This window comes from Panthera pardus, unplaced genomic scaffold (genome assembly GCF_024362965.1).
Source record: "Panthera pardus isolate Hobbes unplaced genomic scaffold, ASM2436296v1 HiC_scaffold_26, whole genome shotgun sequence".
Classification (NCBI taxonomy): Eukaryota; Metazoa; Chordata; class Mammalia; order Carnivora; family Felidae; genus Panthera; species Panthera pardus.
The window spans coordinates 5578218-5592596 of record NW_026526832.1 but is presented as its reverse complement, the minus strand read 5'-3'; the positions used below and the strand labels follow the sequence as shown (position 1 = coordinate 5592596).

At 43.3% G+C, this 14379-nt stretch overlaps 1 protein-coding gene across 1 annotated transcript in view; it reads right to left on the bottom strand.

The window, feature by feature from the left end:
* The window catches only part of ZNF2 (zinc finger protein 2), a 34824-nt gene that overhangs the window by 15116 nt on the left and 5329 nt on the right, over window positions 1-14379 (bottom strand). The window contains exons 2-5 of the mRNA XM_053891218.1: window positions 9937-10008; window positions 8384-8510; window positions 5777-5890; window positions 4242-5247 (exon numbers count right to left, since the gene is read on the bottom strand). Of these exons, the coding sequence (XP_053747193.1) occupies window positions 4242-5247; window positions 5777-5890; window positions 8384-8510; window positions 9937-9969 (1280 nt within the window). The 5' untranslated portion in view covers window positions 9970-10008. The remainder of the gene's footprint in view (window positions 1-4241; window positions 5248-5776; window positions 5891-8383; window positions 8511-9936; window positions 10009-14379) is intronic.

Genomic DNA, 14379 nt, shown 5'->3' with positions numbered 1-14379 from the left:
GATTCTAATATCCTGCTCAGAAAGAGATGGTGATCACACGAAGGATCGTTTATCTTTCACAACTGGCAACCTTAGATATTTCCTCTTCCATATCCTGATTGGGTTGTTAGAGGTTCATAAGTAACATCTCTTCCCTACCTGAGATAACAAAAGATCCAACTCAGAACAAAGGAGTCAGGCACACAAAGATCCAAGCAGCTGTTTTGAGATCTATTAAAAGAAAAAAAAATGTGCCTGAGGGATGGTAACAACAGGCTTCCCAGGCTTGGACCTCACCCAGACGCTTGACCTACTGGAAGCAAAAGACTTCTTTCTGCAGGTGCAGAGTGCTTACCACAGGACCAGAAACAAGCACCCCTCAAACATCTCCAATGATCAAAATAACCCCTGGAGTGCGTGGGTGGCTCAGTCGGTTAAGCCTCCGACTTTGGCTCAGGTCATGATCTCACGGCTGGTGGGTTCAAGCTCCACGTCAGGCTCTGTGCTGACAGCTCACATCCAGGAGCCTGCTTCAGATTCTGTGTCTCCCCCTCTCTGTCCCTCCCCCACTCATGCTCAGTCTCTCTCTGTCTCAAAAACAAAGAAACATAAAAAAAAAAAAATTCAGAGGCGCCTGGATGGCTAAGTCGGTTAGGCATCTGACTTTGGCTCAGGTCACGATCTCACAGTTCATGGGTTTGAGCCCTGTGTTGGGCTCTGTGCTGACAGCTCAGAGCCTGGAACCTGTTTCAGGTTCTCTCTCTCTCTCTCTCTCTCTCTCTCTCTGCCCCTCCCCCGCTCAAGCTGTGTGTCTCTCTCTCTCAAAAACAAACATTAAAAAAAGTTTAAAAATAAAAAAAAACTCAAAATAGTCCCTTTATCTGTTACCTATAAAAACCCCTGATGGCTATCTGAAACTGTGCTGTACGATATAGTAGCTGCTAGCCACAGGTAGCTATTGAGCACTTGAAATGTGACTAGTCTGAACTTGAGATGTGCTGTAAATACAAAGAAGTTGAAGATTATTTAAAATTTTCTCTTCTTTTTTTAATGTTTGAGAGAGAGAGAGAGACAGCATGAGCAGGAGGAGGGCAGAGAGAGGGAGACACAGAATCAGAAGCAGGCTCCAGGCTCTGAGCTGCCAGCACAGAGCCTGAGGTGGGGCTCCGACCCGTGGAACCACGAGGTCATGACCGGAGCCGAAGTCGAGTGCCCAACCAACGGAGCCGCCCAGTCACCTCGAAAATTTAGTTTTTTTCAAAAAGGTTGTAACACTTGTCAATAATTTTTGCATTGATTACATGTGGAAATGACATTGAATGAAACATTTATTCAACTATTTTTAAATTAAAACTTAATTATAAAAATTAATCCCACCAGTTTCATTTTTAATTTTAAAACTATGGTATTTTTAATTTTAAAAATTTGACCAATTTCTGGTTCCAAGATTTGCTACTACTAATGATCATTTGGTGAAGCTAAAACCTCAAAATTTAAGGCCTCCAGTACTGTATGCCCCATTGCGAGATACCAGTTCAAAGGTAAAGTGGCCCTTCCCTCAGAATTTTTAGTAGGTGGAATAGTACTTCACATTTAAAAAAAAAAACAAAAACCCTCCAGATCACTAAATTTAAAAAAAGAACAAAGATGGGGTGCCTGGGTGGCTCAGTCAGTTAAACATGTGACTCTTAATTTCCGCTCAGGTCATGATCTCATGGTTTCCTGAGTTCAAGCCCCCTATTGGGCTCTGTGCTGATGGTAGGGAGCCTGCTTGGGATTCTCTCTCCCTCTCTCTCTGCCCTTCCCCTGCTCATGCTGTCTCTATTGCTAAATAAATAAACTTAAAAAAAAAAAAAACTTAAAAAAACCAAAAAGGTAACAAAGGGAAAGTATCAAATTTATATCCCCTTTCTGTTTCACTAATCACTGTACTCCCAGGTCCATTAGTATTCTGAATTTGTTCTAGTTTTATCTTGCTGTCAATAGCAGAATATCTTAGGAAAATACTTGATTCTCAATTTACTTATTTACGTCTTCCTTTTTTTTTTTCTTTGTAGAGAGAAAGAGCAAGGGAGAGAGGCAGAGGGAGAGAATCTTAAGCAGGCTCCAGGCTCAGTGTGGAGCCTGATGCAGGGCTCAATCCCATGAACTTGGGATCATGACCTTGCCAAAATCAAGAGCTGGGCCTTCAACTGACTGAGCCCCCCAGGCGCTCCTGATCCTCACTTTACTTCTAACAAGGGAATAAATTAAAAATTCAGAATTCTCAGATATAGTCATCAGTCAAAAGTCTGTCAATCGTCCCTTTTATTTTCTACTGTACATTAAATAATACCAGCTATTATCCACTCTGATAGATTCTGCACTCTGTGAAGTGTTTTTCCTTAGGTTGCTTCAAGAGTCCACACATGAAAAAGCCTTCCCTTCCACTCGTCTGCTCTAAGAAAGGTGGACAAATAGGGTTGTTAGGAGGTGGGGAGTGGTCTGTTTGGCGATCCACCTTCTTGAACATGACTTTAGCTCCCAGGAGAAATGTTTCTTGGTCCCCTGGGATTCATGCTGGGAGAACTAAGTTCCAGACAGCCTTTCAGAATCAAGTCCTCTTCTGGGCTTCACCTCAAGCAACCCGGAAAGGAATGCAGACACCTGGAGTCGAATTTGCCTAGCGCCTGACCTTTGATAAAATAAAAATATAGGACTGGGCCCAGGGCATACAGGTGTTTTTTGGGACTCAGAATTTTGGGAGTCAGAAGTTCAGAGAGGTGGAATCACATCAAGGCAGACCTTAAATATTCCGAGATTTCATTAAACAGGGAGCTATTTTAGGTCTTGAATAAGGCATTGATGGGCAGGAGAGAGTCATTTAGAAAGACTAGAAAGACTGGCCTAATAGTAGTGTGCAAAGTGTCAGTAATGTGCAAAATGTAATTTGCGACAGAGGCCGTTGATGTTAACCAAATACTGAGGTGCTTTCCTAGTCTCTGGTGCTGGGTTCTGGTTTATGAGATGTGGAGAGAAGGGATGGCCCTTAAAAATGTCCTAAAATACCTCCAGCTTTCTCTTTCATGATAACCCTAGAGGCGACAAGTTCTAAATGATGAGGATGAAGTAAGACAGACTTGACTCACATCAGATTTTACGTGAGAAAGAAAACTTTACTTGGGGGGTTAGCATAGCTAACCATATGGCACCATATGCATAGCATTCCCCTGTTCAATAGTGAAGAGGGAAGAATTCAAATGAGGAAATGACTACTGCAGTAAGGGAGCTGAGATGAGAAAGGTGTAGGCTAGACTGAAAATTCAGAGAAAGGACGAACCCAAGGGTATGTTTTACACAGAGAGAACTTGGTAGGTAGAAATGTCATTAATTCGGATAAATATTTATTGAGCACCTATTATGTGCAAGGCACCGTGTGAGATACAAAGACACGTAAGTCACGCCTCCAAGTGCTTACAATCTAGTTGAGGAGAGATTACACGTACATAAATTATGAAACAAACCGTAGAGCATAATGCTTAAAGGAACAGACTTGGAAGGCAGACTTGTATCCAAGACTTGGCTTCACCTTTTCCTAGCTGTGTCACCTTGGGCAAATTATTCGACACCTCTAAATTTCAGTTTGCTCATCTGTAAAATGAGGATAGTAACAGTACCTACTTCTACTTGATAGGGTTGGTGAGAGGACCAAATAATCTACTCTTTGCCGAACTCTCCACTGAGTGCTTACCCCATAATGAGCACTCGGTAAGTGCTAGCTAGCTAGCTAGTCATAGCAGCAGCAGCAGCAGCAGCAGCAGAAGGGACCTACAAGCTAGGACACAAAGAACAAGTTCAGTGCCCAAAAAAGCTCCCAGGGGAAAGGGACCCAGCTATAAAAAGAACCATTCTGGAAGCAACAGTGCGGCCCTGACACAATTCTGCCATCCCTCCCATCCTGGCCTCCGGTTATTAAAGTGCAGTGATACCTGGGGCCTCAGACAAGAGGCGTGCCTGCGGATCACCTCCTAACATTTATCCTATTGTCTGATAAGCTTCAGCAAAATGTCGACTCTTTAGAGTCACAGCCTCCTTTCCGGCATCCCACATCAGTTCTATAACACAGTAGGTAGCGAGTGTTTATTCACACCGTGGCAGCAGAGATGGAAAAGGGGAGTAGTGGCCAGAATATGTAGAGTGCTCAAATGAGGGATTTGCCTGCTGTGGGAAAGACCAGTCTTGGGTTTCTACGGTGGTCCGCTGACTGAAGCTTCCGCCCAACTCAGTCTATTCCTTGTTTGGCATAACGCCGTTGATGTTGAATGACTGACGATTTCGAACTGAACACTTTGCCACACACACTGCATTCGAAGGGTTTCTCTCCCGTGTGCACTCTCTGATGTCGCGTGAGCCGGCACCTCTGGCTAAAGGCTTTCCCACATTCGGTGCATTCGTATGGCTTGTCTCCAGTGTGAATCTTCTGGTGCTGCGTGAGGGACGAGCGGTCGAAGAAAGCTTTCCCACACTCGCTGCACCGATAGCGAGGCTCTCCAGTGTGAGCTTTCTGATGTCTGTTCAGTGACGAGACGCCATAGAAGGCTTTCCCACACTCATTACATTCATAGGGCTTCCTGCCAGTGTGGATGAGCTGATGTCGAGTAAGAATACTTTTCTGGCTGAAGGCTTTCCCACACTGATTACATTCATAAGGACTTTCTCCAGTATGAATTCTCTGGTGTCGAGTAAGGGACGAGCGGTCAAAGAAGGCCTTTCCGCACTCGCTGCATTTAAAGGGCTTCTCTCCGGTATGAATTCGCTGATGGACCGTTAGGGACGACCGGTCGAAGAAGGCCTTCCCACACGCGTTGCATTCGTAGGGGCTCTCCCCCGTGTGAGACATCAGATGTCTGCTGAGACTGCTCCTGTGACTGAAGGCCTTCCCGCACTCGTGACAGTCATAGGGCTTCTCTCCAGTGTGAGTCCTCTGGTGGCGGATAAGCGATGAGTGGTCAAAAAAGGTCTTCCCACAGTTGCTGCATTCCTGGTCTCTCTCCTTAGTGAGAATTTTCTTCAGAGGGCTAGACCCTTGCTGCAAATTTTCCTTCTGGGAAAGGGACTTCTTACAGGTCTGCACCACAGGGCTCCCCTTCCCTGTTTCTGACTCACCCTCCAGGGCATGAGCTTCAAATTTAGGACACAGAGGAACTTTTCTTCCAAGCCTTTCCCTCACTATCCGTCCTGGTTTTTCTTCTTCCGAAGCACCCTGAAGCTCAGGCTTGGTCTCCCAATCTGGAATGGACAGAAAATACAGATGCAGTTTCTTTCCTGGGCTGGGAAATACTACATCAGAAAGAAGAGACACTACGATAAATCGGAAAAGTAGAGTGTGGTGACTGCCTCACTCGCTCGCACAGACACTTGTCCTTGCTGGGGAAAGACTGAGACCTGGGAAGGCAGAAGAAAGTAGGGAATAGAACTGACAGTGGACATCTCAGAAAAGAGAAGACTTTCCATCGGGAGCATGGCCAGGATAACTAGGAGACTGCACTGGGTGGAGAGGGTGGTGGGGAATAGGAATATCAAAGGGTGAACGGGCAATGTGACAGACCTGAGAGAACAACATTTGGTGAACAAAGATAAGTAACACTTTAAGGTGTACAGAAAAAAAGTCCAAGCTCGTGGGTGATAAAGAGTAAACACTAAAGCAGAAGATTTGAATGTGAGGAAAAACGTGGTACCCAAGCCTCCCTCCCAAACACCCAAATAACAACCACAAAACAAACCCAAACTCTGCCCAGCCCTGTTCATACACAATTACCTAGAGAGACATTCTCTGGACATTCTCTCTCCTCAGATCCATGAAGATCAACTATCCAAGGCTCATCCCCTCTCTTCAACTGAAAAATGACCTCAGGTCGAGGAACTGGGAGTCCTGCTCATGGAGAAAGAAACAAGCCAGGCACATGATGAAAATACGCCACTATTTCAAAGCGTAATCCCAGCCTCAGAGTGCTTCTGAGAGAAAATGCAAAAGGCAGAGGGCACACACCAGGAATACAGAGCGCAAAGTACTGCAAAAGAATGCTCAGAATGGAGGTTCTAAAAGGGACCAAGTAGATGGGGCCCCTGGTGGCTCAATCAGCTAGCGTCTGACTCCAGCTCAGGTCATGATCTCATCACTCTGAGTTCGAGCCCTGATTCGGGCTCTCTGCTGTCAGCACGGAGGCCACTCCGGTTCCTGTCTCCCTCTCCCTCTGCCCTTCCCCATCTCGTGCTTTCTCTCTGCCTCAAAAATAAATAAAAACATCAAAAAAATTTTTTTAAGTTAAAGGAAACAAAGTAGCACTTGGTCAAAAAGTTGATAAAATTCATTTGAATTATGTGTTTATTCTTCCCACTGAACTGAATGGGATGTCCCAGCTTTAGCACTGGTAGGATGGGGGGAAAGAGTCCTTGGGTCAGGGAAGATGAGAATCAAAACAGATCATCCTGAGTAAAAACATAATCTTTTTGTTTACCCTTTACTACTAAGCTCTTATTTAAACAAGTGGGTCATGCTCATTGTAGGAAAATTAGGGGTAAGTTGAAGTAAAAAGAAAAATCACCTTTTGTACTTTGTATCTATTTTGAAACTGAAAGATACCTATAGATACATTCTGTTAAAAACTGGGTTATAGGGGCACCTGGGTGGCTCAGTTGGTTAAGCATCTGACTTCAGCTCAGGTCATGATCTCACAGCTTGTGGGTTCGAGCCCCATGTCGGGCTCTGTGCTCACAGCCCAGAGCCTGGAGCCTGCTTCGGATTCTGTGTCTCCCTCTCTCCCGTCCCCTTTCCCCACCTATGCTCTGTCTCTCAAAAATAAATAAACATTAAAAATTTTTTTTTAAATTGGTTATAAAATAATCCTGACTTGTAAATTTGATTTTTTTCACATAATAATAAACTTAAATATTATTTTACTTCAATTAACACAGATCTATCTTAGCACTTTAATGGCTACATGAGGTTACGTTGTATGGAATAACCTAATTTATTTAATCTCCTGCTGACAGACATTCAGACTGTTTTTAATGTTTTGCTATTAACAAACAATGATATGGTGAACATTTTTATATACCAGGGGCTGTTAATCCTATTACTTCCTTGGGACAAATTTCTAGAAGTGAATCTGTCCATTTTTGGTTATTTAAAGAAATAGAACCCATCCTAGAAATAGTCTCGAAGTCTAAACTTCTATTGCACTGGGGGCCCCAAACTGGGAAAGAGACACACTTTCTTACTGGGCCCACGGATCACCTATCTGGTTGTATGCTGATTCTCGGCTGATAAACTGGCCACATCCATGGCCTCCCTGTGGCTTCCTCTTTCTGACCTTTGCTAGGAATTCTATTTTCCCCAATATTTCATCCCACCAAAGCCTGTGACAAAGGCTCAGCAGTCTCCCTTAATGTTCCCTGAACATTTACCTGTTTTTTCCTATTTGGCCTATTTAAATTCTTGACACGCCTTGCATAAAATCTGTAATGGGACTCCTTTGGCTGCCACCTCCTGCTTATTTTATACTGGTTTCTGAATCTGTACACTCTCCCAGCCTCTTATTCTAGAAGCTCCTGAGAGGTTCTCACTACCTACAGGAGCCTAACTTTACTTCTCACAAATATATTACATCAGCTTCTTTTTTTTTTTTTTTTTTAAGTAAGCTCTACACCCAATATGGGGCTTGAACTCAACAACCCTGAGATCGAGAGCTGCAAGACGCACAGACTGAGTGAGCCAGGCAGGCGCCTCCATCAGCACTCATTCTTAATTTTCCCTTTGTCACACAGGTCTCTATAATTGCAAAGTGCCTTCTGTGCGCCTCTAAGATTGTATTTAAGATAAATATTCAAAATCAAACGCAGAGTAGTGACCTACTCTGAGGCACAGCCTTGTATTTCTGTGCCCATACTGCCCTCTTTTTAAAGGGAAACACTTCTTCCTCCCCTTCTCTGCTTCTCTGAAAAGAAAATTTCCCTCAGTAAGATAGTCCCTGCCCCCCACCTCCCCCACCAACCCTTCATCCTCTGGATGGAGTTGAGAAAGTTACCTGCCTGATAAGCTGGGGGAAGGACGGGGCATATGTGACTTGGCTTCTTCTGTCTGCCCCTGCTCTGGGGAGGGGGCCCTCTGTATTGCAGGGGCAGGCTGCTGAGCAAGGGAGGCTGGGGTTCCCTTGCCTACGGCTCAGGGAACAAGTCTGTCCAATGCTGCGGTTCATAATTGAGAAGTCCACTGTTGCTGTACATCTTAGCCATAGCCTTCTACCCCTCCATTTTGTCTCTCAGTGCTTCAGAACTCAGGTGGGAGAAGAGGTATCACTTATTAGCCCACGACCCCCCATTAACGCAGTACAGAGTCTAACTTCTTGCGGGAAGCTCTCCTTACCCAATGAGACAATGCTCTTATAGTTTTCCAGCATCACCTCCTTGTAGAGGTCCTTCTGAATAGGGACTAGATGCCTCCACTCTTCATCTGTGAAAATCACAGCCACATCCTCAAATGTCACTGATTCCTGGAAACACAATAACATTCTCCCTTACTCATAACCCTTCTTTTTACATGGACCAGACAAAACAGTCTATAAAGATGACAGCCCCGAGGTTGTGGAGGGAAGGTTAAGGGACATGGTTCTGATAAAGCAGGGCTTTGAAGCACTCGGGGAAAGTGGCATAATTCCCTGAGGCATGAAGTTCTTGGTCATAATCCCTATATTCACAGCTCAGCCTGTGAATATCAGGGGCTCTTTTTTCATACTTACAGAAAACTTGCAAGGAAAGAACAAAGAATTCCTATGTACCCTTCACCCAGCTTCCCCAAATGTCAACATTTTCCACATTTGCTTTATCTTTCTCTCAGTACATACACATTCTATCTTTCTCCTGAACTTTTTTTTTTTTTGAGAGAAAGCATGTGCATGCATGCAGGGAAGGAGCAGAGAGAGAGAGAGAGAGAGAGAGAGAGAGAGAGAGAGAGAGATTGAGAATATTAAGCAGGCTCCATGCCTAGTGCAGAGCCTGATGCAGGGCCTGACATGGGGTTCGATCTCATGACCGTGAGATCATGACCTGAGCTGAAATCAAGAGTCAGACACTTAACCAACTGAGCCACCCAGGTGTCCCTTTCCTGAATGTAACTTGCAAACATGATGCTTCTTTACTCATATTTTATAAAAACAAGGATATTCTCTTGCATAATCACAGTATAATTATGAAAGCCAAGAAAACAGCATTGATATTACACTATAATCTACAATCTTATTCAGATTCCACCAATTGTCCTTTTTTTTTTTTTTTTTTTTTTACAAATCCATAAAATGATGATGTAGATTAGGTTGTCCTTAGGATCCCCTCATTTCACGCTAATGCTTCATGATTCTGCAAGGCTGCATCTTTACCTCCAGTCCTAAAACTCCAGATGAGTCTCCAGTGTGCATGCAGACGTTCTAAGCCAGAGCACAGAATTCAAGACACTGGGCCCTTGGGCAGGAATGGGGCAAGCCACATGTCTCTACCCACACTCATCTCTCTTTAGAACTCTTACCACCTCACTAAGATGCTCTACAACAGGTGTCATTGGCGTAACCCAACACCTCCTGGAATACTTGGGGTCTGCTCTCAGTCTATACACAGATGCACTAAAGGGAAATAAGGACTAGAACTGTTCCCCAAACCATCCAAGCAGACCTGTACCAACACTTTTTAGTCAAAATCACTCAGCACAAAGGTCACAGTGTGCCTGGTGACAGGCTACTGGGCACATGTTCAAGGTAAGAAAAGGTTACTGAAGGATACCACAGATCAAATGGGAAAGACGCATTCCCTGTGGAGTCCTTCATTCACCTGGTTAGGTTTGATTGAAGAAGCTCCAGGATAGACACAGAAAAGTGGTTACATTCTGGAGACTAACAGAGTATTTCAGAAACACAAAGTCCACCTCACCTGGCATCTGTCAGTTGGAGACACAGCGGCCATTCCCTCCTGTGTGCTCTCCTTGTAGAAAAGGGCAGAGTCCTAATGAGGAAGAGGTACGGGATGAGAAAGTCGGTATGAGAAAGACTAGTCTTGTAGTTTTCTGACCCATAAAGCAGGAAATCTCCAAATACCAGTGAGTCATATGCCCATTCTCATTCCTAATACCCTACAAAAAGGGAAGACAAAGCAAAGCAAGGCCAGGAGCAACCCCACCCCACCCCAGAACTGGAGTGAAAGACCACAGATATTACTATTCAGGATACAATGTGGGACTTGTTTTACTATGATCCCACAGGAGAAGTTCTGTTCCTGGGAACCAAGAACGTATTAAGCTTATACTGTGTTTATAAGGTCACATTCACTGTTGCCCTGATAGCTCCCAGAAAAAAAGTCCAAGAAATTTCATAAATGATTATATGGATAAGATGTGTCACGTAAACACCCATAGTCTCTTTAAGAGAAAAATAACCCATTCACGACCCCGTGCTCCAGGAGCAGCACTTGGACAGCCATGTTTTGTTCTGCATGATGCTGCGTCTCATTCTGGGAGCCACACTGATTTAGGTCTCAGGTGAGCAATGTGCAGGTTGACCAGTAGACTGAGATGCAATCTAGCTTGAAAAGGTGACATCCTTCCTCGGGAATGTGAACTAAGAAATGTCAGGACAACAGGTGGGTGATGAGCTGAAAGGATGTCATGAGGGACGGAAGTAGCCATAAGGATCAGGGGAGCCCAAGTCACCAGGAAGCAGAGCCAGTGAGTACATGGGAGGCACGATATGGTAAGACTAGACATGGGTCAGGGGAAGAAAAGCCTGCTCACATCAGCAGTGGAGCAAAGACCTACGAGTTTTTTACTGGCTTTGAAGTCCCTCAATTCATGTAGGACCATCTCTGGGCTCCAGTTTGCATATAGACCAGCCTTATTTATTCTTGGATTTCCATAAGACTCTAAACCTCTTAGGCTTTGTGTGAATCCTTATCAGTAAACTCCCTTTACTTGAGTTAGCTGAGTAGGTCTCAGTTTCCCACAGTCAGGAGTCTAATTAAACACAGTTGAATCAAGCATTCTTGGGATTCATGAGTGGTATGGGAAGTGTGGTCCTGGGAAGAAGGAGGAAAAGAGATGGCCCACTGACTATTCTCCTGTAGTCAAGGGAATATATGTTCTGATCTTTGGTATTCATTCATTTGTCTACTAACTAACATTTATTTAGCACCAACTTTTTATACCAAAGACAGAAACTATAGGACACTGTCTTTGTCCTCCAAAAGCTTATAGTCTAGAACACAGGACAAAAGAGTAACCCAAATGAGTCACTACAGGATGGATACGTACTATAAAGAGATACCTGATGAGTGTCCATCAGGGGCTTGCCTAATGCAGATAGGAGGCTGTAGGTTCCTTGGCAGAAGCAGGATCTAAGATAAGTTTTGATCTTGGGGGGAGGAGGTGGAACATTCTAGGTAAGAAAAATATCAAGTTTTTTAAAAAAAACCGAGGAGATGGGTCCTTACACGGAAAAGATTAACAACTGTAAGTAGTTTAGAATGGGAGAAGTCTAGGCTGTGAGTAGTGCTGTAAGGAAAGACGAGACTGGAGAAGTGGGCAGAGGCCAGGTAGATCAAGGACAATTTTGCATGGGCCCATACATAGAAGAAGGGCCACAGCCATGGAGACCACTGAGGATTAAACATGGAAGGGTTATCATCAGATTTGTGTTTTAGAAAAATCATTGCAATTGGTATCACAGGCCTTGGAATATAAATACTCTTTGGCTCAGCAACCCTCTCCTAGGAGTTTGTCCTAAGGAAATAAGTGAGAATATATGCAAAGTTTTTCTTAGTCATCATTAACACTAACCTTTACTGAGGTGTTACATGTGGTAACTTTTTAAGCACTTTACATGTGGTATCTCATTTAATCCTTAAAATACAGGAAAAATTTGAAATATCCTAAGTTTCTACAACAGAAGATATGATTAAATAATTTGTGATCCAGCCCATCCATACACTGTAATACCATTTAACATCATAGTAACCAGCATTTATTGAGCATTTGCTATTCACCAGGCACTGTGCTAAGCACTCTTTTTTTTTTTTTTTTTTTAGTTTATTTATTTTGAGAGAGAGAAAGCACACGCAAGTGGGGGAGGGGCAGAGAGGGAGAGAGAGCATTCCAAACAGGCTCCGAGCTGTCAGCACTGAGCCCAATGCGGGACTCGAACCCATGAACTGTGAGATCATGACCTGAGTTGAAATCAAGAGTCAGATGCTTAGGGTGCTCAGTCAGTTGAGCGACCGACTTTGGCGCAGGTCATGATGTCAGGGTTCATGAGTTTGAGCCTCACGTCGGGCTCTGTGCTGACATCTCAGAGCCCGGAGCCTGCTTCAGATTCTGTGTCTCCCTCTCTTTCTGCCCCTCCTCCACTCACATCCTTTCTCAAAAATAAAATAAACATTAAAAGAAAAAAACTGACTGAGCCACCCAGGTGGCCCTGCTAAGTACTCTTTCTAAGGATAATTTAATTCCATCCTCATAAATCAATAAGGTAGGTACAATATTACAGATTAGTGAAGTTAAGGCTTTGTAAGAGGCTGAAGTAGAATTTGAACCCAGGTCTGTCAATCAGCTTTTAATCTCTATGCTATGTGATTTTTATTTTCATGAAAAAATAACCACATAGATAACAGACTAATAGACTAGAATAAAAAATCTGCAAACATATCCAAACATGTAGAGAAGCTTGACTACAACTGAGGTGGCATTACAAATCACCAAGGAAGGGCACCTGGCTGGCTCAGTCACTAGAGCATGCAACTCTTGATCTCAGGGTTGTGAGTTCAAGCCCCACATTGGGGGGAGCCTATTTAAATGGAGCCTATTTAAAACAAAAAGTCACCAAGGAAAAGATCACTAGTGATAAACTGCAAACGACTTAAATGTTCATCAGTAGGATAAACTGTGATTTTATGTGTGTGAGTTTATGTGTATAGGAATATTACACGTTGATTAAGATGAATGGAGTAGAGCTGTATGTTAATGATAGAGATAAATCACAGAATTACTGAGCAAAAAATAAGAAAGCTTTAGAATTACTGTGTAGTATTTATACAAAACTTAAAAACAGGTAAATAATACCTACAAAAATCTATATGGGGGCGCACCTGGGCGGTTCAGTTAGTTCAGCATCTGACTTTGGCTCAGGTCATGATCTTGCGGTTCATGAGTCTGAGCCCCATGTCAGCCCCTGTGCTGTCAGCATGGAGCTTGGAGCCTGCTTCGGATTCTGACTCCCTCTCTCTCTCTCTGCCCTTCCCCCCACTCGTGCATGCTCTCGCTCTCTCTCAAAAATAAATAGACATGAAAAAATGGAAATAATCCTTAAATATTAAAAAAAAAGTCTATATGGGACAATAAGCACTAAATTGTGAGTTATCCCTGGGGAGGGAGGGATATGGGATTGGTACAGATAACCAGGAGAGTTCAACTTTGTGATGTTTATTTTAAAAAGTTTTTTTTTTTTCCTGTGAAAATGTGCAATGAAATTTTTATTTTTATTTATTTTTTAATATATGAAATTTATTGTCAAATTGGTTTCCATACAACACCCAGTGCTCATCCCAAAAGATGCCCTCTTCAATGCTCATCACCTACTCTCCCCTCCCTGCCACCCTAAAAAAGTTTTTCAAACAAATTCACAAATATTAAGAATGCACACTTAGGGGCGCCTGGGTGGCTCAGTCAGTCAAGTGTCTGACTCTTGATTTCTGCTCAGGTCATGATCTCAGTGTTTGTGGAATCGAGCCCTACACTGGGCTCTGCACTGACAGTGCAGAGCCTGCTTTGGATTCTCTCTCTCCCCCCTCTCTCCCACTCTCTTTCTCTCTCTGCCCTCCGCCACTTGTGCTCTTGCTCAAATATCAATTAACTTTAAAAGAAAAAAAAGAATGCACACTTAAAATTACTTATTTGTGTATGCACATGTGTATAGAAAAAAGACTGAAAGAATATATACTAAAATGTAAATGGAATTTGACTGGTGGAATTGTAAGTGATTTTATTCTATTTCTTACAATTCTTTACATTCTAATTTTTGTTTTTACAAGAGTACGTATTTACTTTGGTGTACAGGAAAAATAATAGGAAGGAAATGTGGTGTACAGAAAAGTTACAAAGCAGACCCGAGACTGCTACTCTTAGAAACGTCTACTTGTGAGATTGACCCTTGGCTGGGGTCTGGGAACTTAGATTTGGGGAGGGTTCCCTAAAAGAGAAGGGTGGTCCATTGCCTAAATGATTTGGGTCCATGCCTAAATGATTTGGGTCCATGCCTAAATGATTTGTGCAAACAATGCGGTTTATGCTGGATGCTTGCTTTCCTGCTAGACGCTCTGGAATTTTGGTAG